The 24,179-nt window shown below is 30.1% G+C and overlaps 1 protein-coding gene across 1 annotated transcript in view; it reads left to right on the top strand.

The window, feature by feature from the left end:
- Elys (AT hook containing transcription factor 1 homolog) overlaps positions 1-24,179 on the top strand; it is a gene marked incomplete in the record, with an annotated part of 54,056 nt that overhangs the window by 24,678 nt on the left and 5,199 nt on the right. Inside the window, 11 exon segments of the mRNA XM_067049191.1 lie at positions 1,529-1,673; positions 2,912-3,084; positions 5,123-5,276; positions 5,833-6,073; positions 6,931-7,019; positions 7,100-7,240; positions 9,449-9,538; positions 12,633-13,053; positions 13,151-14,372; positions 15,115-21,185; positions 22,786-22,913. Of these exon segments, the coding sequence (XP_066905292.1) occupies positions 1,529-1,673; positions 2,912-3,084; positions 5,123-5,276; positions 5,833-6,073; positions 6,931-7,019; positions 7,100-7,240; positions 9,449-9,538; positions 12,633-13,053; positions 13,151-14,372; positions 15,115-21,185; positions 22,786-22,913 (8,875 nt within the window).

Here is a 24,179-nt window from a genome sequence, read left to right as displayed (position 1 = left end):
GGAGGTTCCTCATGAAAACTATTGAAAATTATGGTTTTTAAAAGTGCATTTAAATGTTAAAATCTTTCAACTAACTCACAAAAAAGGGAAAACAATAAAGTAATTCTAACTATAAGTCTTCACAAAATATATGCTGCTGAACACTCCACGACCCACCCAAGGCTCTTACGGACCATTAATTGATAACTACTGGTCTTAACGAACCAGAAGGATTCGTAGATGATGTCAGTATTATCAGTAATTGTTGCTTACACTGTTCCCTCTATCGAAACAGTCAAAATACAAATCTGTTAGGTCAGATACTACACAGTCTTCTCACCATCTAGGTGTATCCTTTCATATCTGTCAGATTATGATTGACTTGATGCTGGTTTCCTTATGAGTTGGGGAATACTCACTTGGGCAGAGGATATGGGGGTGGTCAGTGAAGGTTCCTTCTGTACAGGTCTGATAGCCTATCAGAACTAAAAGAATCCTTCTAATATCCTAGAAGTTGTGACATATGTTTGAATGCCTTGAATATAATATAATTCTTCCCTTCCCCATAATAATATTCTTTTTAAAAAATAATTTTTATTTTTAATAATGTGAAAAAATTATATTTTGCTGTCGTGTATTATGCTAATCATTGTGTTTATTAATAATTCGTTATATATCCGTCATACACTACAAATTTTCTGAATCTGTAACATCTTGAAACTTGTCCATTGAAAGTATATCATAGAATCCAAGGAGCACATTTTTACTTATTAACAAATGTAGATCATACCCATGTTATTGCAAAACAAATGACCTTTCATGGGATTTAACGATAAAGTGTTTATATATTTATTTATAAAGGTTTTTATTTTTATTCAGCACAGACCATGTCATTCCTCGTTCACAAGATTATGAAAGTGGGGAAATGGGAATGGTTGGCAAGATAGATAAGAAGAAACTCTTTATCTTCCATACAATTAATTGGTACTACCAATAGTTTAACTATAAATCTAAGATGCATTTTCATTTCACTGATTTTCAAATATGAGAATTATTTGGAAAAAGGTAAATGAAAATAGGGATTAATAAATAAATAATTTTTATAAAATTTACATAAGGTTCATATTCCTGAGATAAATAAACCTGTGGTTAGTTTAAACTTAGTACTATGTGGGTTTGTCTAAGTGGTTTGTCATCATATCCTTGTGGGTGAGATATTCTAACCTAAATTTAAACTATATATTTTTAGAAAAACTGAATATTTTAAATTGTCAGTAAATAATAATTTAAAGTGAAATTATAGGATGAGTCTAGAAATATAGCCATAAAATAAAATGGGATATAGAAACATTTTTCTTCCTACTGTTCCTTTGTTTAAACTTAGTAAAAAGATTTGAACGTGAGTTTTAGGGCTGAAAAACATTTTGCCACCTTGAAAGGCTCATAATTGAACATGAGTCTGTTGAGAGGCTGCTGCCATCTTGAGACTGCTAAACTAAACTAAACTAAACCTTTATGTTATTTTATGATAGCTCTGAATTTTTTTTAGGTTGCATTGAAAGGAAGCAATTAGGCCAAGTCTTTGGCCTTAATCTGGATTTTAAAGAAGAGGCAACTTTAATGAAATATTTAAAAAGCTCTGGTTTGAAGGAAAAAGGAGACCTACAAGTATTGTTACTTTTGTCCAAAGCTAAGTAAGTATTTATGCTGTGTTATAGCTTTATTTTAATAGTTTGTATAATTTTTTTTATCACATATTGGCCATTAAGGACCAAGGATTTTTCCTTCTGGTAGTGTAGTATTTTATGAGCAGTTTAAGGCTTAGAATTTGCTCCTGACAGGACTTTCCTTTTCTAAAGCTCCCTTGGTACTCTCCTATTTTGTGATCTATTTGTAATTCCAGTCTATTCAGCAGGACTTTAGAGAAGATCTTATACATAACTGATATTACTGAAATTCCTCTATAGTTATTAACTTTACTTTTGGACCCCTTTTTATGTAAAGGATGTATTAAGGCGGGAAGGGTCTACAAGAAACCATAGAGTCGGATGGTTTTAGAATTTTCAAGGGACCCCCAGGCAAGAAGATAATGAGAGAGATGCCTCACCTTGGGACAGCATTTGTAGAGGATAAAAAAATCCTGAACACAGTAGTGGGTTTCAAGGGAGTAAGTTCAAGGTTGTCATTACTTACAATAAAATCCACCAACAAAAATTCCCTTTTCTTAACGGTTCTTGCCCCCTTAATTTAATATGATAATAAGACCCCTGCTGAGGTGGTGGAATTCTGAGAAATGCTGGAAAAAGAGATGATAAAAATCCCCCAAAACCATGTAAAAATCCATGGCGATTTCAACGCGCAAATAGGGGAAGAAAAAGATACAAGAATATAGTTGGGGAGTATCCAGCACTGGAATGGAGAAAGACTGGTACAGCTATGTAAAATCACCGACTAGAAACTCATGTGACATTACAAGGCAAAAGCCTCACACTTGGTGGGGTCTCTTATTGACATATTTCACAGAAAGGGACACTATGAGGCAAACTTTGGTACTGACAAGGGGAATCCCTCCACTCCATTGCTGGACTTGTGACAAAAAAAATTCTCACAGCCCAACAGTACTCTTACTTTCTGGACATGCCTTGTAAATTATCAATAAACAAAGAATCATCAAAATAAGTAACTTTTCATTTAGAAATGTTGTCATAAACTTTTTTGTAAGACTTATATTACATTAATATATTATTAATGACAGCCTCAGTATTCATCATGCTTGTCTAGCATACCTTTTTATTGCGATTTAAATTAGGATAGTTTGTTAACATTCATCATGCAGACCATTACTTTATCTTTAAATAGTTTTTTTAATTATCTCACTATTTTTATAATTTTATGTTTTTTTCATATTATTTCTTGTTATTATTATTTCTAGGTACACTGAAGCAATGTTTTTAAATGATAAGTTGAACAGTTCTATCAATGGTCCTAAGTCAAGGATAGAAACAGATACCAGAGATATGATAGTGAGAGGAATAACAGGAAGTTTAAATACAATATCTCGACACATAGCCAATGAAATGAAAACTTATAGGCCTCCACCAGCAGGTAACTATTGTCTTCTTAACTCAATATATTTATTTCAGATTCTTTCCTATGGTAGGCAACCTAATGATCTTTGTTAAATGAATTTTTAATTGCTGTATTATAATACGGTTAAAAACAACATGACAATGTACCGTAAAGAGATTTTCTCATTGTTATTTGTTACCTGAACTGAGAGACTTTACTCTTGCCAGGTATAATATGCACTGGGAAAATTATTTTGGGGTTGGAAAGATTAATTACAGAAATATGTTTGTAGTCTATTTACCAAAGAAATTGTATGTATTATAAGCAACGAAAATATAATTGTTAAACAAATTAATTTTATGCATTAATAAAAAAAGGAAAAACAACTTAATACTTTGAAAATACTTAAACTAATTTTATAATAAAAAACAAAAGAAAACTGTCTTCAATGTGCATTAATGTTTATATCTAATCTCACTGGATGACAGTTGAGATGTTTTGGAAGCACGCAGAATAGGGTCCCTCGTGTGAGAGAAGTTGCTTGGCCAAAAGTCTACCACGGTCTTACCATGGAGCCTGCGAAACTGCGGGGAAAACTCAAACTGCAAAACAATGCCGTCATTGCTAACAATCGTGGATTGCCTGTCCTTTCCCGTCAAAAGATCGCACCGCTTTTGTTTAAAATCACATGTTTTCTTTTAGTAAACAAATGCCTTATAGTTAAAATAAATCTATTTCACAAATTGACTAGTTTAATAAAAATTATAACATTTTTAATTTAATGTTGCTTCAAAATTATTCAAATTAATTTTTTTTTTAATTATTGAGATTTACAACTTCATTAAAAATATATGTCAACTTTCTTTCCTATAAGTAATTCGAGGTCATTGATGGTCATTTTATTTATGTTATAGTAAGGAGCATTGAGGATTTCATATCATATTAAAGATTGCTTTTGGGTTAAATTTGTGGCCTGAAAGCTCTGCTCCAAATATCCCAACAAGTCTGATTGTAGTCAGATTTGTGATTTTTGATATTAATTAGAAGTTAAAGGTACTTATCATGTAAATGCTTAGTCTCAAACAAAGAGCGGTTTCTTTTATTTTATTTTTTTCATTACAGTCTTGTATGATAATTCCTAAGTGTGTGTTCCCTTGTCTAGATGGAGCCTTAGTTAAATTTTATTAATAGGTGCAAGCAAAAGGTTATAAAAGGATTTTGTAGGGCAGGATATTATTGGTTTAAGGACAAGGAAAAGGAGATATAATAAAGTTTGTTCGAGTCCATTTTAATCCTCTTATAATTTTAATTCTTCAAGGTTCTTGTGGGTGGTATGTGATTAAAGAGTTTGGTAGGTAGTAAATGAAGGAAGTTTTCTAATTATTAACCTCTATTAACATTTGTGTAGAATTCTCCTTCAATGAATTAAAGATATCAAAATGTGATTATAATCTTATGTATAAAAATAGTTGGAATTTGTTCAGTACATTATAAAAATATGCTCAACAAATGTGTTTTTTTTTTGTTTTTTTTATATATATATAACATCTTGATCAAGTTTGAGGTTCATTAAATGATTACAGTTTTTGAAGTTAAGATTATTTTAATGGTTATTCATTATTATTTACCTCTTAGATTTTAGTTAATTTAATGTAACGAGTGTTATTTTATTGATATCTTCCCCTGTGCTTTGCTGTTACTCCGCAATTTTCTGTTCATTAGGTGCAATAATGCTGTGATAAGTTAGTCAAATGATTATTTCAAGTATTACTAACTTATTCAATGTATTTTCCAAACCATAACAAACTTTTACCCAGACTTTTTGTCCTGTAAACAAGGTAGGAAGACAGAGTGTTCAGCAAGGGTATTTGAATGCAAGGAAAGCAGAACTACATTCTAATCTAGTATTAAAGGGTTTGTGCTTTGATGGAGGATATTTAGGAGGTGCTAAATTTACATAGGATAGGATGTTGGGAACACTTAATATTGAATTAAAATAATGGAGAAAAAACTTGTATTAAATTGAGTGAAATATTCAGTCTTGATTTTAATTCATTAGTATTTTTTTTAATAGGTTCCTATCCACAACCTCTTTCTTCCCTGATCAAAGTACGGAATGGACCTGACGGACCACTTTGTCAAACTGACAGTAAAGTCTTGTTATCAGCTGTTGCTAAAAGTACAAGACATCTTTCTGACTTTGTCAACTCATTTGAATCTGGTCAAAGGTAAATATTGTAGTTTTTATTTTTATATTACAATTGTGTGCCATGATGTATTTGTTGTTTTTTGCTTTATCCATATTGTCCAAGAAATATATTTTCATTTTGATCTCATCCTATTTTTATTCAGGGATTTGGTTTAATATTTTAAATGATAAACTCTTATAATTGATCTGTGACGTGCATTAAGTTATAGACATTTATCCGCCCAAAAAAATATTGATTTAAGCCACACCAAAGAATGAACGGTCGGATGAAGGAATGTCTTTCTTTATATTAAAATATTGAATTTAATTTTTTGGTTAAAAAGCTAAAATTTTTAAATGGGACGAGAAGACCCTATAGAATTTTATTATTTACTGATAAATAATTCTATCATATAATAATAATTATTGTTATAAATAGAAATAATAAGAATAATTTGCAGTATTTTTTATTTTATTTATTTCTATCACTGATCATTGTTGTTTAGTGAATTGATTTCTCTCATATACTTGACTTAATTGAATTTTAAATAAAAAAAAAAAAATAATAATAAATAAATAAATAATTTTATTTATAGAAGGAAAAGAGAAGAGAATGATACAGATGTTGAATTCGAAAATGAACCATCCCGAAAAAGACTAAAACTTTTGGACACTGCCAGCAACAAAGTGCCATCTCTTAGCGGTAAATGGTTGACTTCTCCGAGTAAACCAACAGCTTCACAGAAGAGAGATGTGATGGAACTTGTTGGAACACCTCTCGTTAAAAAGAGGGGAAAAAGGTTTAGCCCTCAGTCTAGGCCTTCTTCAATTTTGAAGGTGATTTTTGTAATATTCTTTTTGGCCACTTAGGTCTTTAGTAGGAAATCTTTACTGTAACCTAATAACTCTCATTCTGGTTCACTTCTAGGATATATAATTGTAACAAATAAATGTTGTTGATATTTAGGCATTCTATTTATATTGGTTTGAAAATTCACTTGTTAGAATCTCCTACATAATCTCCCTGATGAAGGCTAAAAATTTAGCCTCAAAAGATAAATGTACACAATAAAAATTAGTTTTACTTATAATTAGTGGTCTTTTCACTAACTGTACTTACTAGCCAACTTCTTACATTCTATTTGTAATTTGTTTATTAAATAAAAATAAATGATTCTCAAAATAAAAAACGATGAATTTATCAAAGTTAATTAATGTTTATATATCTAAAAATTATTAAGTAAACCAGGATGTTCGATATCGACACTATCAATATTGTTTGCTTCCAATTTTAAAAAGGATTAATTCATGCCAATTGTCTTCTTCCTTTTTTTAACAATTTTTTCCTACTTTTTGGTGATTTTTCTACCTCTATTTTGCTTATATTTTTACTTCTGGAGTAGTGAAGTAAAATTTTCTAGCATTCCTTGAAGAATATATGTATTTTGAGTTAGATAAGTGCATTATGACTTTTTTAATTCTGCTATAACCCACACGTACCTTTGTCAGGTATATAAAAATCAGCCATTTTCAAAATTTAGAACAATTATTTCAAGTGATTAATTTTTCAAATTTTAATTTTAAGGTTCAACTGGACTGTTATATACTCTAAAGTCTAATGACTTATTAAATTTAATCTATAATGCCATATCTTACACATTTTTAACAATATTAATGTATTTTATTGATGATAGGGTAAAACTCCAGAGAAAGGCATTATTATTACAGAAGATTTTGGCGAAACTCCAAAGAAAACTCTTAGATTTGCTCTTCCTGAAAATGAGTAAGTTTCTGTGTAAAATAAACTTTTTCACTGAAGCATCATTTATTTGTTGAACTTTTTTTAATCATTGTGTTTTTTAGAATTCAAATAACTGCTAGAAAACCATTACGAGAAAATGAAACGACTATATCCAGCAAGTACACAAAGATGATAGTTGATAATCAGGATGAGCCTGCTATCCCAGTTACAGAAGAATTACCTAAACCTCCTTGTGGCCTTGGGTAATTTTGGAATCTCTTATTAATAATTTAATATATGTAATAATTATTTCTAATAATTAAACATAATCAGTGTATATAATTCAAGATTACAACACTGTTTTTATTGAAATATTAGTCAGTATAACGAAATACATAACTCAGTTTTTTATAATATACTTATGATGTAGTTAGTTTTATTTAAATGGAAAGTATATCTTAGTTACTTTCAATTATACTTTAAATGAAGTTTTATTGTTAAACATTTATCTCATCTTCTATGAATCCATGCCGTTCACTAAGTTTGTCCAACTTCCGACATGTTCGATAGAAAAATAAAGCACCAAGATTAATATAAACACATTAGCATATTGTGATGTAGCAATACTGTCCAAAACAGATGGGGAAGGTGAGGGATAAGCTTTAGATGCTATAGTTTATTTAGATAGATATTGCAACAATATATGGTGTTATCAGTTTAGTTATTTGTATTGTTTTATTTTGATTATGCAGATTTATCTATTATGAGGCTGGATTAAATTTATATTTATCATCTGAACTAAATTTCCTCTTTTAATTAAGTAAGGGTGTCTTTTAAAAGCTACTTTAGAAACCTCCATTATGATGTAGGCAAGTTACTCCAGTTCATATAAATCTAGTGTATGTAATGACTAGAATGATTTTTCGTTTAATTATAACACAAATAAATATTATTTCAAATATGATTAAATATAATATTAAATAATAAATAGAATTTGAACCTTATCTATTTCCTCCTTTGTACTTTCATATTTTACATTATAGCATTACCATATAGCTTTGACAATTTAATCATAAATTTACTCAATAAAAATAAAACTTTAAACAAGTTTATATTATCATTTATTTATTTCAATTTTATAAAATTATTGTATTATTGAGGTTGATGCCCACAAACTTTAATCGTAGAGTACTATTGTTATGTTCATAGCTGGTTTTACTATACATTCATCGAATTTGATACCTTACTGTAAGAATGTATATTTCATGGTCTAAAATTCATGATTATAAATAAACAGCAGAAATTGTATTTAAAAAAAACAAAACAAATATTAGGAAATTCTCAAGAAATTTAAAATTGTTAAAAGTAAGGATACTTATTTTTACAGTTTTATTATATAAAACTCTTGAGCATAAAATAATAATTATTTTTTTAAACAAAGAAGAAATTGTTTCATGACATATTACAAAGAATAAATCAATAAAGAAAGAAGTATATTTACTTGTAGTTAGTTTGCAACTAACTTTATTATTAAATTATTGAGGGTTGTGAAAATAGAAAATGCATTGGTTGTTCACTGCCTGTCGGTATAGGATAAAACCTTTTGGCCAAAGATGGTAGCTGAGAGGTACGTTTCCACCAAATATTCTTTGTCTAATTGGTGAACAATTGAAGTCAGTAATTCTTATAAATCAATTGAATCGACAAAGTATGTTTTGTGGAAATGTGAAAGATCTTTGCCCCATGCCCACAGGCAGTTGGCAGACTACCAGAGGCAGTGATGGGCATGTGGCCCTCTTACTCCACCACAATCCATCTAATAGTCATTTAGATTACAATTACTATTCCAGGATGAAAGTAAAAGTTTACAAGACTGTCATTTACTCTTAAATTATATCTTGTATTAATCAATATGTTACATGGTTTCTTATTTCAACAAAATAATTGACATATTGCTTTAAATTTAAGTTAGCCTCAAACAGATCTAATGAAAGAAAACTTCAATTTGCCACACAATTCAGAATTCCATGTTCTGATCAAATATTATTGTTTTGTAGTGTTTATTGTAAAATAGAGCATTTAAAATATTTGCATCCAATGAGGAACAAATTAATAGTATGACGATCAAGGCTGAGAACAGAAAGCCAAACTCCTGAGTAGTAGATTGAAAGATAGATTAGTACATAATTTACATCTAATTTGGAACCTTAAGGTTTTAAAAGTGTTGAAAACAATAAATATCTAGGTTAACTTTAAGTAGGATCACATCCTCCCTCAGGTTCCCTAATTGTTATTCTTAATATTTATTAATATGATGTTAACAGCTGGCTCATAAGAACACTTGAAGGCTTTTGATCCATCTATATAATATGATACACTTTCTTTTCTAATTAAACTTGATATTAAATTTTATTTGTGTACCTATAGTACTTATTAGTGTTTCTTACAGGCGTGTTTGTTTTTTATTTCAGGAAACCGAGCGCACGAAAACCATTACATGGTAATGATAGTTTAAATACCTCTATGCCAAGTCATGATCCATCAGTTATTGAAAATATCAAGTGAGTACAAACAGAAAAAAAAGGAAATTTTCAGTTATCATAAATATATCATCCTAACTCAATAAACTTCATTTATCAGAAATTGCAATTAAAATTTTATTCTTGTACTAAATATTTTATATCATCTTTCTTGAAAGTTGTTGGTAAAATACTACTAGTGATGAATACTGTATATATACGCAGTTCCTAAAGTGGGTGCCCCAAACTTATGCCAGGGTTGGCACAATCGAATGTTACTTTCTCAAAACAAAAATTAAAATAGCAAATATTTGGTGTATTCTACTGTTTTTTCTCATTTTCTTATGTAATCTATCACGCTAACGATAATTCTGTGGATATTTTTATTCTTTTTTTTTAGCTTGACTAGGATGCCTCTAATTTTTTTTAGCCCAAAAAGAATCCCATGGGTTGTGGAACTGCTGATGCATTGTATTCCATTCGACAGTTGACTATAATAATAATGAATTCAGGGATTGATTGTACAGGCTGAATTGAGCTGTATAATCCTAGTGTACATTAACCCTTTAGAGTAGGTTAGGATCTGCAGGACATCAGGGGTGCCCAATCTAAGGCTCAATGTGGTGCGCTGAGGGTACAGAATCGGCTCAAGAACTAAATAAATAATGAATGAGAAATGGGTATTTGTTTATTTTTTCTAAATTTGTATGGAAAAGATATCCAAAGAGGGGTGCTCCTCATCTACTTAAAACAGAAATTTAAATTTTCGGAAAAATGTTTTATTGTTTCATCAGTATTTTTAGCCTAAACAAAAGAAGATTTATTTTTATTGGATTAAATAGTTATTTTATATTTTGAAACTTATTATTCCGAAATTATAAAGTATAGTAGAGCTAATGTAATGCTGTTTACCATGTGAGTGTGAATTCATGGAATATTTAGTCAAAAGTCAAACCATAACTAATAAATTATTCATTTAATATGAAAATTAACTCAATTAAATTAAAATATGATTCTATATTTCATGATTATATGAACTCGATTTGAAAATCTTAAATACACCTATTATAAAAGAGGACAAGTACTAATCATAGTGACTTGATCAAGTAGTTTTTGGTTGTCAAAATAAAAAAAATGGTTTATTTATATAAATGCAATTTGTAATGGTTAATTTCATAACATTCTAAGTTTCAAAAATCACATTCAAAATTATTAGTAATTATAATTCTTGAGAAATCCTCCATTTATTTTTATTTTACTACTTTTACTTATATGCCTATTATATATTTTTATTATATGCCATTTGATGATAAGAGATTTTATGTATTAATTAATATTGTTAAGAGTTTTGGGCAATTTAAAAACAAAACCAATTAATTATTCATTTATTTTTGATGTTCATAATGTGAAGGACTTGTAATAATATTGTGTTACATTGTGTGGTTGTAATAAAAATCACTGGTCAAAATATACATAAAAAATAGTTAAACAACATTTGAGCTCAGAGCAAAAGCAGAACCCAATGGAGCGAACCATTCCATTTCAACTGTTGGTGGATAAGCCTGTGTTTTTTTATCAACTTTGTCGACGGTTGAAACTAAAAAAGGGATAGTTATACAAACACATATTTACTATTTAAACCCTGTGAGAACTCTCGCATTAGATGTGTTTCCTCTTCTTTTTAATTCATGTGAAATATAAGCGATATCATGCTATATAAACAATGTAATATTAAGAAAATCTATTCAACACACAATTAGTAAAGAATTAAACACACATACTTTATAATAACTATATTTAAGTAACAGTTAACTTAATAAGTAATTACATTGCCCCACTGGAAAATATCCCTTCAGTTTTACATTTAAGATCCAGCACAATTTAAAATTTTTTGTTGAGTAGTATTCATATTTCATAGTTTTTTAAGATTAAGCTTAGGAAGGACGAAACGATATGTGATAAGTATGCCTTGGCAACCATAGTGTTTTGGAAGCTAACCTGAAAATGAGCTAACTAACCATGCTTTATTCGTGTACCATCTCAAAAACTGTTCATTTTTGGGCTGTAAAACACGGTCCAATATACGTTTCGTAGGGACATATTCGAGTATTAATGTCCATCCTGCAATATTTAAAATCCGATTTGTACCATCACAATATGTCAACTTACATTTGAAGTTTTGAAACCTCACATTTTTTAATAATTTTTATTTAAGTTCTAGTAAAAATTTAAGAATCGAAATAGAGATTTGTCACTTCTCCATAAAATTTCCTTTCTTTTGATACATTATTTTTCAAAATTCATTGTTCTTGAGAATCAGAAAAGGTATAGATACTACTGCATTTTATATATGTACAATAGACAAAGAACATTTTTTGGATTAGTTTTATCAAAACACAAAGATGATGTTGATGTTGAAGTTATATTCATATGTCCTCTCTACTCATCTCCATCCTTTCACTGGTTCTTAAAAGGAGATTTTTTTTGGTATTTCTGAGAGCAACGTAATTGCTTATATCATTCCTCTTAATAAAAATAAAAGTTACTTACTGTTAAAAAATTATGAATTATCTATATTTTAAAGCAGTATGGCTGTAGTATAGATAGCAGTTATTTCAAGTTTTGACTGTACTGTGTAGTGGGTACTTCAAGTTATATAAAATAAAATTTCAAAATTGTACAAACCATATGTATTAAATGTCCAATGGACTTTAAGCCTTTAGGATTGAATTCATAGATGACACTGAAGTTACTGTTCATTTATAGGTTGTAGTTTGTTTTTATTGTCAAATATTGAAAAATGATAACCTCTAAAATACTCAATATATGATTTAAGTTGTAAATTTCACCTACCATAGTGTAGGCTTTGTTTCTGAAAAGGAACATTGTAATTAAATCAAAATTCATCCTGGTTTAGTGTAAAGTTTTACTTATTTGGTAGAGTATAATGTCAGCTCGTTTGGCATAATTAAAAAAAAAAAAAAATGATTTTATTAAAAACACACACAACCATTCAAAACAATAAGTAATGAAGTATTCCTTTGCTGTTGTTATTCTTTAAGTATATTTTATGTACTTTCATATATTCCATGTAATTGCTCAACAATATCTATATCAAGTTTTGTTTTGTTTTTAGAGATCGATTAAGATCATCTGCTAAGAAAAAGGTATTAGAGGATGGCGTCAATTGGCATCAGATTGCAGAGGCCTCAAAGCCTCGTGTTCTCTTTACTCAAGGTGTAAGCAAAATAACTTCTATAACAAAATCAGATAGAACTCCATCATCAACTCCTATGAGTCAAGTATTACTTGACATTACGGTAACCTCTGCTGAGAAGAAATATCTTGATTCTCCTTCCAGAGGAGAAGAGACTTCTCCAATTACAGAAGCCCTGTTTAATACAACATTATTACCTAAAGTATTGTTTTCATCTGGTAATAATGAAAAAGAAATGAATGAAAAATTTCCTGAAGAAGTATCAACACATTCAGCATTTTTGGATAGATACAAGCAATTACGAAATAAAAATATCAAATCCAATAATGCTATCATAAATGTAAGTAATATAAATTTTATTTGTAGGAATTATATAAATTATAAAAAAGTTACTTATAAAAATTATAAATCATTAACATAATTTTTTTTTTTTTCAGTCACAACTGGAGGAAGCAATATTTGATGAAGAGCAATCAGTTAATGTCATCTGTACTAAAAAAACAGTTGAAGTGTTTAAAAGTTCTGAAACAAGTTTAAGTGATAAAATTGGCATAGATGAATATATCTCTTCCAAAAAGGAATTATTTGATGAAAATACAATAAAACAAAATGATGAATTAGATAAACAATCAGAAGACCGTAAAAATATATTGGAATTAATATCAGATAAAGAGGAGTTAAATAATGAATCATTGGTAGAAGAACAAGAAGTTCAATCTAATGATATACAAAATGAAATTTTATTAGGTGAAAATGAACATACTTTAGTAAACGACGAGTTATATCCAGATGTAGAAAATTCTTTACCTGAAAATAATCCATTGCTGAAAGATGATATTTCACCCCATAAAAATGAAGATGAAATTGTTTCAGATAATCAAGAAAAAGTAACTGAATGGTCAAGTTTAAAATTAGTAGAAGTCAAAGGAAATTGCTTTTTTGGTGAACATATTGATAATTCTCATGATATATCTGAGTCTTTAAACGAGAAAGAAACAGAGGAGGAAATTTGTGAAAAAGAAGAAATTAGTGAAAAAGAGGAAATGAATGAAAATGAAGAAATCAGTGAAAAAGAGGAAATGAGCGAAAAGGTGGAAATGAGTGAAAAAGAAGAACTGGAAGATGAAGAAAAACTGAGTAAAAAAGAAGAAATGGGTGATAATGAGGAACTGAGTGAAAAGGAAGAATATGAAGGAATGAAAGAAATATGTCCGGATATTATTAGTAAGGATAAAACTTGTTTAAGTAAAAGCAGACCTATCAAAGTACTTTTATCAAAGAAATCAAACTCTAAAAATAAAAAAGATACAACTAATTCACTAAATGACAATGAAATGTTGAAAGGAGAAGTAGAAGTACCTAATGATTGTCAATTTAATATAACAAATACATTGGGCAAAGACAAACCGAAAGAAGTTAGTCCTGATAGTATAATAGATTGTGAACAAATTATAGATATAGTCTCTGATGATGATGAATATGAAAATGAAGATAAGCAATCTTTTGATGAAAGTTTGACAGATGAAGAAACAGAAGGAATTTCTGGTGAATCCAGTGAAGAAATAGAGGAGGAAGAGGAAGAAATGAGTGAAAAAGAAGAAAATGGATCAGATAGTGAAGGATCGTTACCTGAAGTTTCATCGATCTCATCAGATGGAGGTATTACAAAATTTGTTCATGCTCATTATTATTATTAATTTTTTAACAGTAATATTTTATAAGATCAATTCTTCCTATTCTTATAAGTTTCCAAATTGATGAATTTTCGATTATTGAAATCAGGTTTATTTATTATAATTTTGAAGTTATATATTCTCTAAACTTTAATAAATTTTACTTATTTGAATATGTAGAGTCAGTAATTCACAAAATTGATTAAATGATCCTATCTTTCATTTTTATTTTAGCTTATTGATTAGGTAAAGGAAATATTGTTTTTAGTTTCAGTGTGGCAGTTTTTCTATGATTTTTTATGTTCCATAGATCTCCGAGTTCAAAATAGATTTTTTAGGCCATTGGCCTTTTATTTGCCTTTTTTTTTTTTACCCTTATCAGGTTATTTCTGATAAATGTTAGGAAGGGGATTAGGGTTGTCCCTTAGGTAGCCAACTTATTCTAACCATAATGGGAGGGTCAAGTTTTTATTCCACGGGGCCACTACAAATAATATCAACCCATTTGGAATCAAACCAGTGCTGCTGCAGACTTTGGATTTGAACTAGTAATATAATCGGGCTAGTTTTGTAGGAATTTGTTCATTATCTGTTTCTATATGCCCATTTCAACTGTTTTGATGATATTAGTTCTATTTTATTTAATCTTACTTAATTTCTGTAATTATATATACATTATGAATAATTGCATATGATGGTTTCATCTATTTGTGTGTTTATTGTTTCAGATGATGCGGAAAATTCAGATGAAAGTAGAGATTTCAGGGTAGGGGTTTCAGTCCACCGCCGTCGAGTTAAACCTACTGGAAAGAAAATTAAAAAGAACGCAAATGTTTGTAGTAAAAAGGAACAACCGGGAGAATCACCAATACTTGTTTTGTCAGATGATTCTGGAGATGAAACTTCTAAGAATAAAAAGGAAAGTTCTGGTAAGAAAGTTTCTAATGCTGAATCTAGAGAATCAAAAACAAAGACATCTTCTCAATGTGAAGAACACTATGAAGATGTTTCTGATTCTGAAGTGTTTGGTTTGAAAAATGACAAAAGTGATAATAATGAGGAAGAAAATGCTGAAGATGACATGTGGATTGGTCTGGATGACAAAGAAAGTACTAATATAAATAAATCAGAAGATCATGAATCGAAGGACTATGATCTATATAAAACAGAGAGTTCTCAGAAAAGGATACTTGAGCATAATATTGGTAGTCATCAAAAAGAGCCCGAGGGATACGAAAAAGACAAATTAAAACCATTTAATTCTTCTAAATATTCAAAAAAGAAATCATTATCAGGATCCAACCATTCTAAAATTGTTAAGGAGGATGTTGAAAACAATGTATTGAATAACACAAGTCTTGGTACATCTGAAATATCAGTCCTTAATGAAGGTACAGATTGTGATGTTCTACCTATAATTTCAAATGCGGTTTGTGATCCATTGAGCGAACAGGAACTAATTGAAGATTCACCATCAGTGAATATATCAGGAGAAATATTGAGTACCACAAATAAAGAAGTAGATGATGGTCTTTCTGTGAAAGGTCCTGTAATTGAAGCTGTTTCTTCTATTCCTGTTGAAGATCCTGTGATAGAAACTGTTTCTTCTTTTCTCATTGAAGGCCCTGTGATAGAAAGTGTCTCTTCTTTTTCTGTTGAGGATCCTGTGATAGAATCTGTTTCCTCTTTTTCTGTTGAGAATCCTGTTATAGAAACAATTTCTGAACAAGAAATGCTGGCAGAAGAAAGTCAACCAGTTTCTTTACCTTCCAGAGCAGAAGTTTCTTCCCTCAATAATGAAGATTCATGTAATGAAAAAATTGTAGAAAATGCTGAAGGAGATAGTAAAGAAGATTTTCAATCTATTGAACGAAATTGGACTCAACAAATTGAAGAAGAAATGAAACAGGATAGTGTTATATTCAAAATTGAAGCTGAGCATAATGATTCAATTGATATTTCTAGTCAACGGTTGCTTAATTTTGATGGTAGTAATATTGTTTCTAAAGAGCCGAGTGATCCAAAATCTATCGAGAAGTCCGAATGTCAACAATTTAAAAATTCTGAAGTTGTTTCTTCACTCCAAACTTTTCTGGTTGAACATACCCAGAATGATGTTTTGAAATCAGAGGAATCAAAAAATCTGCCAAGAAGTAAAGAAATCGATGGAAAAGATTTCTCAATCAATGGTACCACAAATCTTTCTATAAAAGGTGATGATTTGCTTCCAAAAGATAAGATTAGTCACTTTAATAAGCCAGTGTGTGTTTTATCTGAAAGTGGAAAGAAATATGAAGGTGATGTTTCAGTCATCGCTACTGGAACCGGTACAAAAATTGTTGAGGAAAATATTGTTTCTTATAAGGATTCCGAATCAGCAAAAGATGACACTAATAAAGTCAGTGTAGAAGCACTTAAGAACCAGTCTATCATTATTTTAAAGGAGAGTGACAATGATGAGCAAAATAAGGAAAAGACTTCTTTATATGATAATGAAAAACCAAACCAAGATTTTGATAATCCTAAAGTTCTTTGTTTAAATGCTCCGGTAGATGATGATAGTACAAGAGAAGAAGATTGCCATGGAACTATTTCTGAAGATAATAATGGTCCTAAAATTTCTTTAACAGTACTACCATCTCAAGGAAGTTTTACAAAACATTCTGATAACAACTTCAAAATAGTTGATGAGAAAAATTGCAGTTTAGAAGCATCTTCAACAAATATTTTGAGTGACCTTACATCGAATGTAGATCAGTCAGTTTTATGTAAACTCAAAGAAAACATTATGTCTATTAAAAATGAATCTTCTACTACTGAAAAATGTAAGTTGCCAGGTAATAACTTTTCAGAAGTTAACTTAATTTCAGTGAAAGCTAAAACAAATAAACTAGCTGAAACCGCTGATGAGTTCTCTGCTAACTCTTTGGATTCTCCATCAGAGAAGTGTGCATCTATTACATCAATACAAGATAATTCTCAAATAAGTTTAGAAGTTTATACAAACGATATAGTGCAAAGTGGTAGCATCTCACCAACTTCAAATTCAAACATTTTAATTGGAGCAAAGGTAGCTAAGCATGAAGAAGATCAACAGAATCGTTCTGTCAGTGCAGAAACTGTGAAAAATGAATCTGAAAATATCACAGATTGTATAGAAATTCATGAAAAAGACAATTCAAAGAAAGATAATATTGATGAAACCAATAAATTTGTTGTTACTGATACAATTATACCTTTCCAAGATAAACTTGTCAAAGCTAGCAGTGAAATATCTGAAATTACTACAGAATTTGAAGTTCAACCAACAAGCCTTCCTACTGCATCGGAACATCTAGAAGAATCCATGGAAGCCAAAACTTTCCAAGATAGGATTAGAGAACGAGGTAAAAGAGATAGTGGCAGCTGTACAGAAGTTGGTGACCTGAAGGTTGTGTGTAACATAAATGAGATTTCTGTTCAAGTTAAAAATGAAAATGTTGATATTAACTCCGCTGAAGTGATTTGTGAAACCATAAATGATATGGTTCCTAATATTTCTCCAGAAAAGATAGAAAGTAGTAAATTGGAGGATTCTACGCAATCTGAACAAAAAGACAACCATGGAAAGATTAAAACAGGTGATCAAGTTTTTATTAATTCAGCTAAAGACAGTGATGCAGTAGGTAATCAGAAAGTGGTCATTGAATCTTCTGTTAAAGTTATTGATTCAGCAAATGTAGTCTCCAGTTTTGAAGTTGATGCAAATAATATTTTGAATGAACAGTATAGTACTGATAAAGAGACTGTTTCAAAGGTTAGTACTGCTGCTTGTGAAAGTAATGCTCATAAAGATGAGAAAGTAGTTGAAGAAAACATTTCTCTTAGTGTCGAGAATGACATATGTCCAGATATGGAACCTTTAGATGCTGAATTAAACAATGCAAAAATAAATGATCTTAATAATTCGTCTGCAAGTGATGCTTTAAATCCTCTTAAAAAAGAAATAATTTATAAAGAACAAAATGTCAAGGGTGGAGAAAACTCTGAAATCTGTTATGAAAAAACATCTATAGAAAAGTCATTTTTCTTTGGAAAAGAAGATATAGAAACTTACATTAGATCAACTAAAGCCACGTTTCAAATTGGAGGTCGTTTGAGTCTTCCAGAAGAAGATGAACCAGTTGATCCAATGGAAGTAGCTATGATTGAGGATGAAGAAAAAGTGGTCATGCAGCCATCTCCTACTGAACCTGATATTGACTTATCCTTGCATTTGTCTCCTGAACACTTGAGAAAGCCTAAAAAAGTTGATCAGGAAACAGTAACTGAAAACAGTTACTTACAACGAAGAGCCAGGAAATTAAGGAAGTCAGTCAAGAAGCTTCTGACAGATGAAAGTGATAATAAGGAGTCAGATAACAAAATAATTTTTAGTTCAGAAGATCATGTATCTAACATTTTGAGGGTTGATAAAGAGCTGAAATGCATGTCCACTCAAACGTCAGACGGTGCTTTGTATAATCCATCAGATTCAGAAGAAGAATTAATTGATCATACAAACACATCCGGCACATCCCAAAAGCCATTGGAACTGGAAAAGAAAATTACTCGAAAAATGAGACAATCTTCAGAACCACCTCTAACTCATAAAGAGGATTTAAAAAGAAAAAGCTCAATATGTCCTCAGAAAAATTCTGATGAGCTTAAGTATGAAAAAGAAGAACCTTATAGAGATAAGAAACATTCTCAAAGATTGCTGCGAGAAGGAGATATTAAAGGTATTTTAAAGAATAAGGATTTAATTGAAAAATTTGATGATGAGCTTAAAATGCGGTCAAAAGCTGATAATTTACCTGTTCGAAGGTCAAGGAGATTGTCTGAATCTATTACTGATACTAATGAACTTCTAGGGAATCAACATGAAAAAAATAAACTTATAAAGTCTCAAAGAAGATCTAGGGGTTATTCTGAAGAACCAGATTTAAATAGAATTAGCTCTTATAAAGATAGAGTAAGTGCTGGCAATAATGTTTTAGAAAATGAAAAGGAAGCTCCTGGAAAAGATATTTTAAAACAAAGGAGATCCAGAAGACATTCAGAAGAAACTGAAACACAAGCTGTACATAGTAAAAATGAGGAAAAAGAGAAAGTAGAAAGTGCTTCTACTAATATAGGTGATGAATATACATCGAGAAAACGTTCTAAAAGATTTTCTGAAGAATCGGAAAGTGCTTATAAACATCCTGATGAAAGAAGGAGAAATTCAAAGAATTCTGGTTACTCTAATTATGATTCTTCTGATTTTAAACACACTGAAGAATCTGAAATACGAGGTATTCTTAAGAATAGTAGTAAAGGAAGTCGTAAAACTTCGCTTTCTTCTGAAATGATAAATGAAATGAAACATTATCAAGAGACTGACTCATACCAAGAAAGCAGACAATTAAGAAGCCAATCTGAAGAACCAGAACTACAGGGAATTCCCAAGAAGAGATATAGACCAAGTAGAAGGAGTTCATATACACATGAAACAGCTGTTGACTTCCATAGTCAAGTTGAAGAAATTCCAATGGATAATAGAAAAATACAAAGACAATCAGAAGATGTTGAAATACAAGGCATCCTTAAGAAAAGAAGTAGTAATAAATCTAGGATTTCACTATCATCTGAGGTTGCTAGTGAAACCAAAATGTGTCCGACAGTTGACCAATCTGAAGGAAGTACAGAATTTAGAAAGCAATCAGAAGGTGAAATTCAAGGAATCCTTAAAAAAAGTCAGAAAGATGTTTTGTCAGAGAGAAATAGCAGGTCTAGAAGACACTCAGAGGAACCTGAAATGTTAAATACTAAAAAAAGAAGAGAAAGGAGTTCCCAAAGCTCTGATATTGATAATGAATTTGATCTTCAGGAAGATATTAGGCAAATAAGAAGGCATTCTGAAGAACCTGAAGTAAAAAGAATCTATAAAAATAAAAGAAGTCGAAGGAGTTCATATACAACGGAAACTACTGATGACTTAAAGAATGAGAATAGTAAAGAACAATCAGAGAAATCTTCTGATGTTATAGGAATTCTGAAGAAAATTAAGATTAGTAGGAGAAGTTCGAATGCTGGTGAGATTGATAAAGAAGGCCTTGAAAAAAAGAGAAGTGATATTTCAAGAAAAAATGATTTAATAAACTGTGCAAAAATCCAAGGAGATTATAATTATGAAAAAAGCAATTCAGATGTGATGAAGATGGTAACAGATACTGATATTGATTCCTCTTCTTCTCAACTGGTTTCTGAAAATAGAAGATCCAGGCAGTTTAAACATGTGTCAAATGAAGAAGAAGCACCAGTTAAGGAAAGTCCTGCCAAAGTAAGGAGACGTTCTAGTACTACTGCCAGAGCCACAGATGAACCTGTAGATGTAATTTCACTGCCAGAAGGAGAAATCAGAAACCTTCGTAAATCTAATAGAAAAACTCCTGATAGAAAAGAGATTAATGATAAGAAAGTGGAGGAAAAAAAAGGAAAGAGTGAACCAGAACCTTTTAAATTTGTACCCAAAAGATTGGAGTATTCCGATTATGAATCACCTGAGAAAAAGAAATCTCGTTCATTAATTGACTTTCCTATTAAAAGAAACAGCCGTCTCCCTCGACCAGCCTTAGAAGACATAAGGGAAGAAGATGAGGATTTGTTAAAAAAGAAAAAGAAATCAATGGATGATTTTCACTTGGAAGAAATGAAAAAGAAGACAATTTCTAAAAAACCATCCCTGGCCAAACTTGTTGTTGTCGATTCTGATGGTGATTCTGATGTTTCTACTCCAGTGAGTATGAATTATTATTAATTGTAGCTTTAATTATTTAATAATATTGCTGCTTTTTTATGTCTAATGATGATTGAATTGGATTAAATTTAAACTACATCCTTGTAAACATACTCATGGTTCACAATTGAAAATAGTAATTACTAATAATTGAAACTAAAAATCCTAATGTTTGAGAGTCATCAATGTTTTCAGGGTATTTATATACTCAGATATTTTAAGATTTCAGAAATAAACCTTGAACAGATAGTCAGTAAAATAAACAATAACTAAAAAAGGCAGGCAATTTTGTAAGGTTGATATTTTTATTTAAATATTCATTTTTGAAAACTATTGTATTTTCATTGTTCAACTGAATGGCTTGGAACAATGTCTCTCACCACAATTATGAAGGCAAATAGAATTTTGTACAAAATGCTCCTTTGATTCTCTATAAAGCTATTCATTGTATTTCCTTGTCTTATGCTGCAATCAGACATATTTATCTATAATATTACAGAATGTGAACTATATAAAACATAAAATAACAATTGTAGAATTTATTAAAACTGCTCTACTGGGTAATGTAAATTGTTTGGGTTATCATAATCTTGTCTCCCTTGACAGTCGTTTAACAACATTGCAGTAGGATTGAGCTAGGCAACAAGAACAACATTGCATGTCAATCCACACAGGTGAGCTTGTGGGGCATATCTCAAGGCCCATCAGTCACCAATAAGATATGCTACAGCTTGCACGCTATTGGAGTTGGACTATGGTTGCTTACACCATACTTCTTGCCCTCCAATAGATTCTCATTAAAGTATTAAGGGTGTCCTCATTGATGATGGGGTCTCTGATAACCCAATTTTGTTATTTGTCAATACTTTTATTTGATGTTGCAATCATTTCTCTGGTTCCCTTCTCCGGAATAGAACACTAATTCTCCATTACCTGTAAGCACCCTGTTAGAGAGGGAGTCTTATCATCGACAGTTAATTAACTCAGATATTAGATGGATACTGTAACCATGCACTGTGGTGTTATCTAGAATCATTCTCTGCCCTATTGAGTTCTGCCTCAAGGTAGCATTAATTATTATATGGTTCTTATTTTAATAATGCTTGAATTGGCAATATGTTAATTTATATTTTGAAATGTTCTATAATTATCGTCTCTTTTTGGAGTTCTTGCTCTCATTATTTCTGTGGTATACACTTAAAATAAAATTTAACTCTATTCATTTAAAATATTGATGAATGATACACCTAGGAATCTACTAACAGTTATCAAATTATATTCCTTCTTCATCAGGTCCTCATTGTCAGTTCTTTAATGATCGTCTCTAGTAATAATATATATTTAATAATTCCTTCATTATTTATCACAATTATTTAACCCATTTCATTCACATCCACACAATGATATCACTTCAAATTAGTCTCAGAATTTTTTATTGTTTAGCCATCTCCATTTACCTCATACTTTAATTTTATCTAGTCTGAAGGTTTTGTGCTATATTCTGATATTGAAAATCCCCAGAGCATTCTTATTTTAGTATAAGATTTCTATTTGTGATATTAAAAAAATATAAAATAATAATAATTGTTATATATTTCAGGAACTTTGGAAGAAGGATTCAACTAAAGAAAAAAGGTTAACACGTACCCAACAAAAACTCTTTTTAATGAATCAACAGCTTACTTCTGTTTCTGAAGTTATAAGTCCTTCTACTTCTTCTTCCCCAAGGTGAGATTACCCTTTGTTTTTTCTCCATATTAATGCTATTTAAAGAATGTTCATTTTTTTATATCTACATTTTAAATATGAAAAATGGTTGGTTGGTAAAAAAATTAATACTCTGAGTATTTATATATGAATAGTCATATTTAGTAGTTGACAAAAACTAGATATATTTATAAGTGTCCTTGTCAACTTCTTAAAGCTTCTTTAAGGGGTTATGTTTGCCCTCCATAAGTGAGTTGATTAGTAGGTCCCTTATAGCTTTCCTATATTCTTGTTTTCAACCATCATAACATAAGTAATGTCTCACTCACTGGGCTGATCTTAAAGTATTCACATATTTTTGCTCTTTGTTGTTTAAAAAAAAGAAAATTGGTATTTGAAAAATTATACCTCCTAAAATATTGTACATATTGAATTTGATTAGGGCTCAAATATTTTGAAAATTTACTCTACTTCAAAGAAATAATTTATTCTTTATTTATTTAAGCTCAGTAGTGTTCAAAATATTGAACATTGAATCAAAAATGAGTGAAATGTTTAGCTTTTTCTAGAATAAAATAAACTTCTAGAGTTTTAACTTAAAATAGTTTAAAAACTACTTTTTAAGAGCATTTATGTCCCTACTGTTTAGTCTAGGTAAAAATTTAAATTATTTTTTAACAGAAAATGTGCATTAGTAAAGTACTATATTGTACAAAAAACATAATTTGGACTGTAGTATACAGAAACAAAAGCAGACAATTTTAATTGGTAAACTTTTTACTTCTGGACATAGGAAACTTTATAAAAAAAGAAAAAAGTGAAATATTTTCTTTGTAAGAGAGTTTCTAGGTATAAACAAAAATGAACTGCTCTACACCTGATACTGGACACTATTCTAGTAAAATTATGTTTCCTTCCGAAGTTGAAAGTTGAAGAACTATACCTCCATACACTTCTTGTTCATACCAAAATTTGTGCGATTTAGTCCTTTAAATTTTACTAAGTTCCATATTTAAGCTACCTATAAAACATTAGGGGTTATTGGCTATAAACTTAAAAATATGCAGTGGCAATTTTGAAGATTCTGGCATATTACGCCTCTACATCCTCTGGAATGGTAAACTTTTACCTACTACTTAAGCTGTCATCTATTGCAGTTTTACTGGACGATGGTACAAGTAGGAGAGCAGCGATCTTCTCACTTCTCCATTTCACTGCCCTTTGCCAATTTCTCCTTGAAGTTCTCTTCATTGACACTTTTTTTTTTTTTTTTTTATAGATATATAT

Source organism: Halyomorpha halys, unplaced genomic scaffold (assembly GCF_000696795.3).
Source record: "Halyomorpha halys isolate HHAL.00 unplaced genomic scaffold, Hhal_1.1 Scaffold676.1, whole genome shotgun sequence".
Classification (NCBI taxonomy): Eukaryota; Metazoa; Arthropoda; class Insecta; order Hemiptera; family Pentatomidae; genus Halyomorpha; species Halyomorpha halys.
The sequence above is the reverse complement of the archived record's forward strand: the minus strand, read 5'-3'. Positions and strand labels throughout refer to the sequence as shown.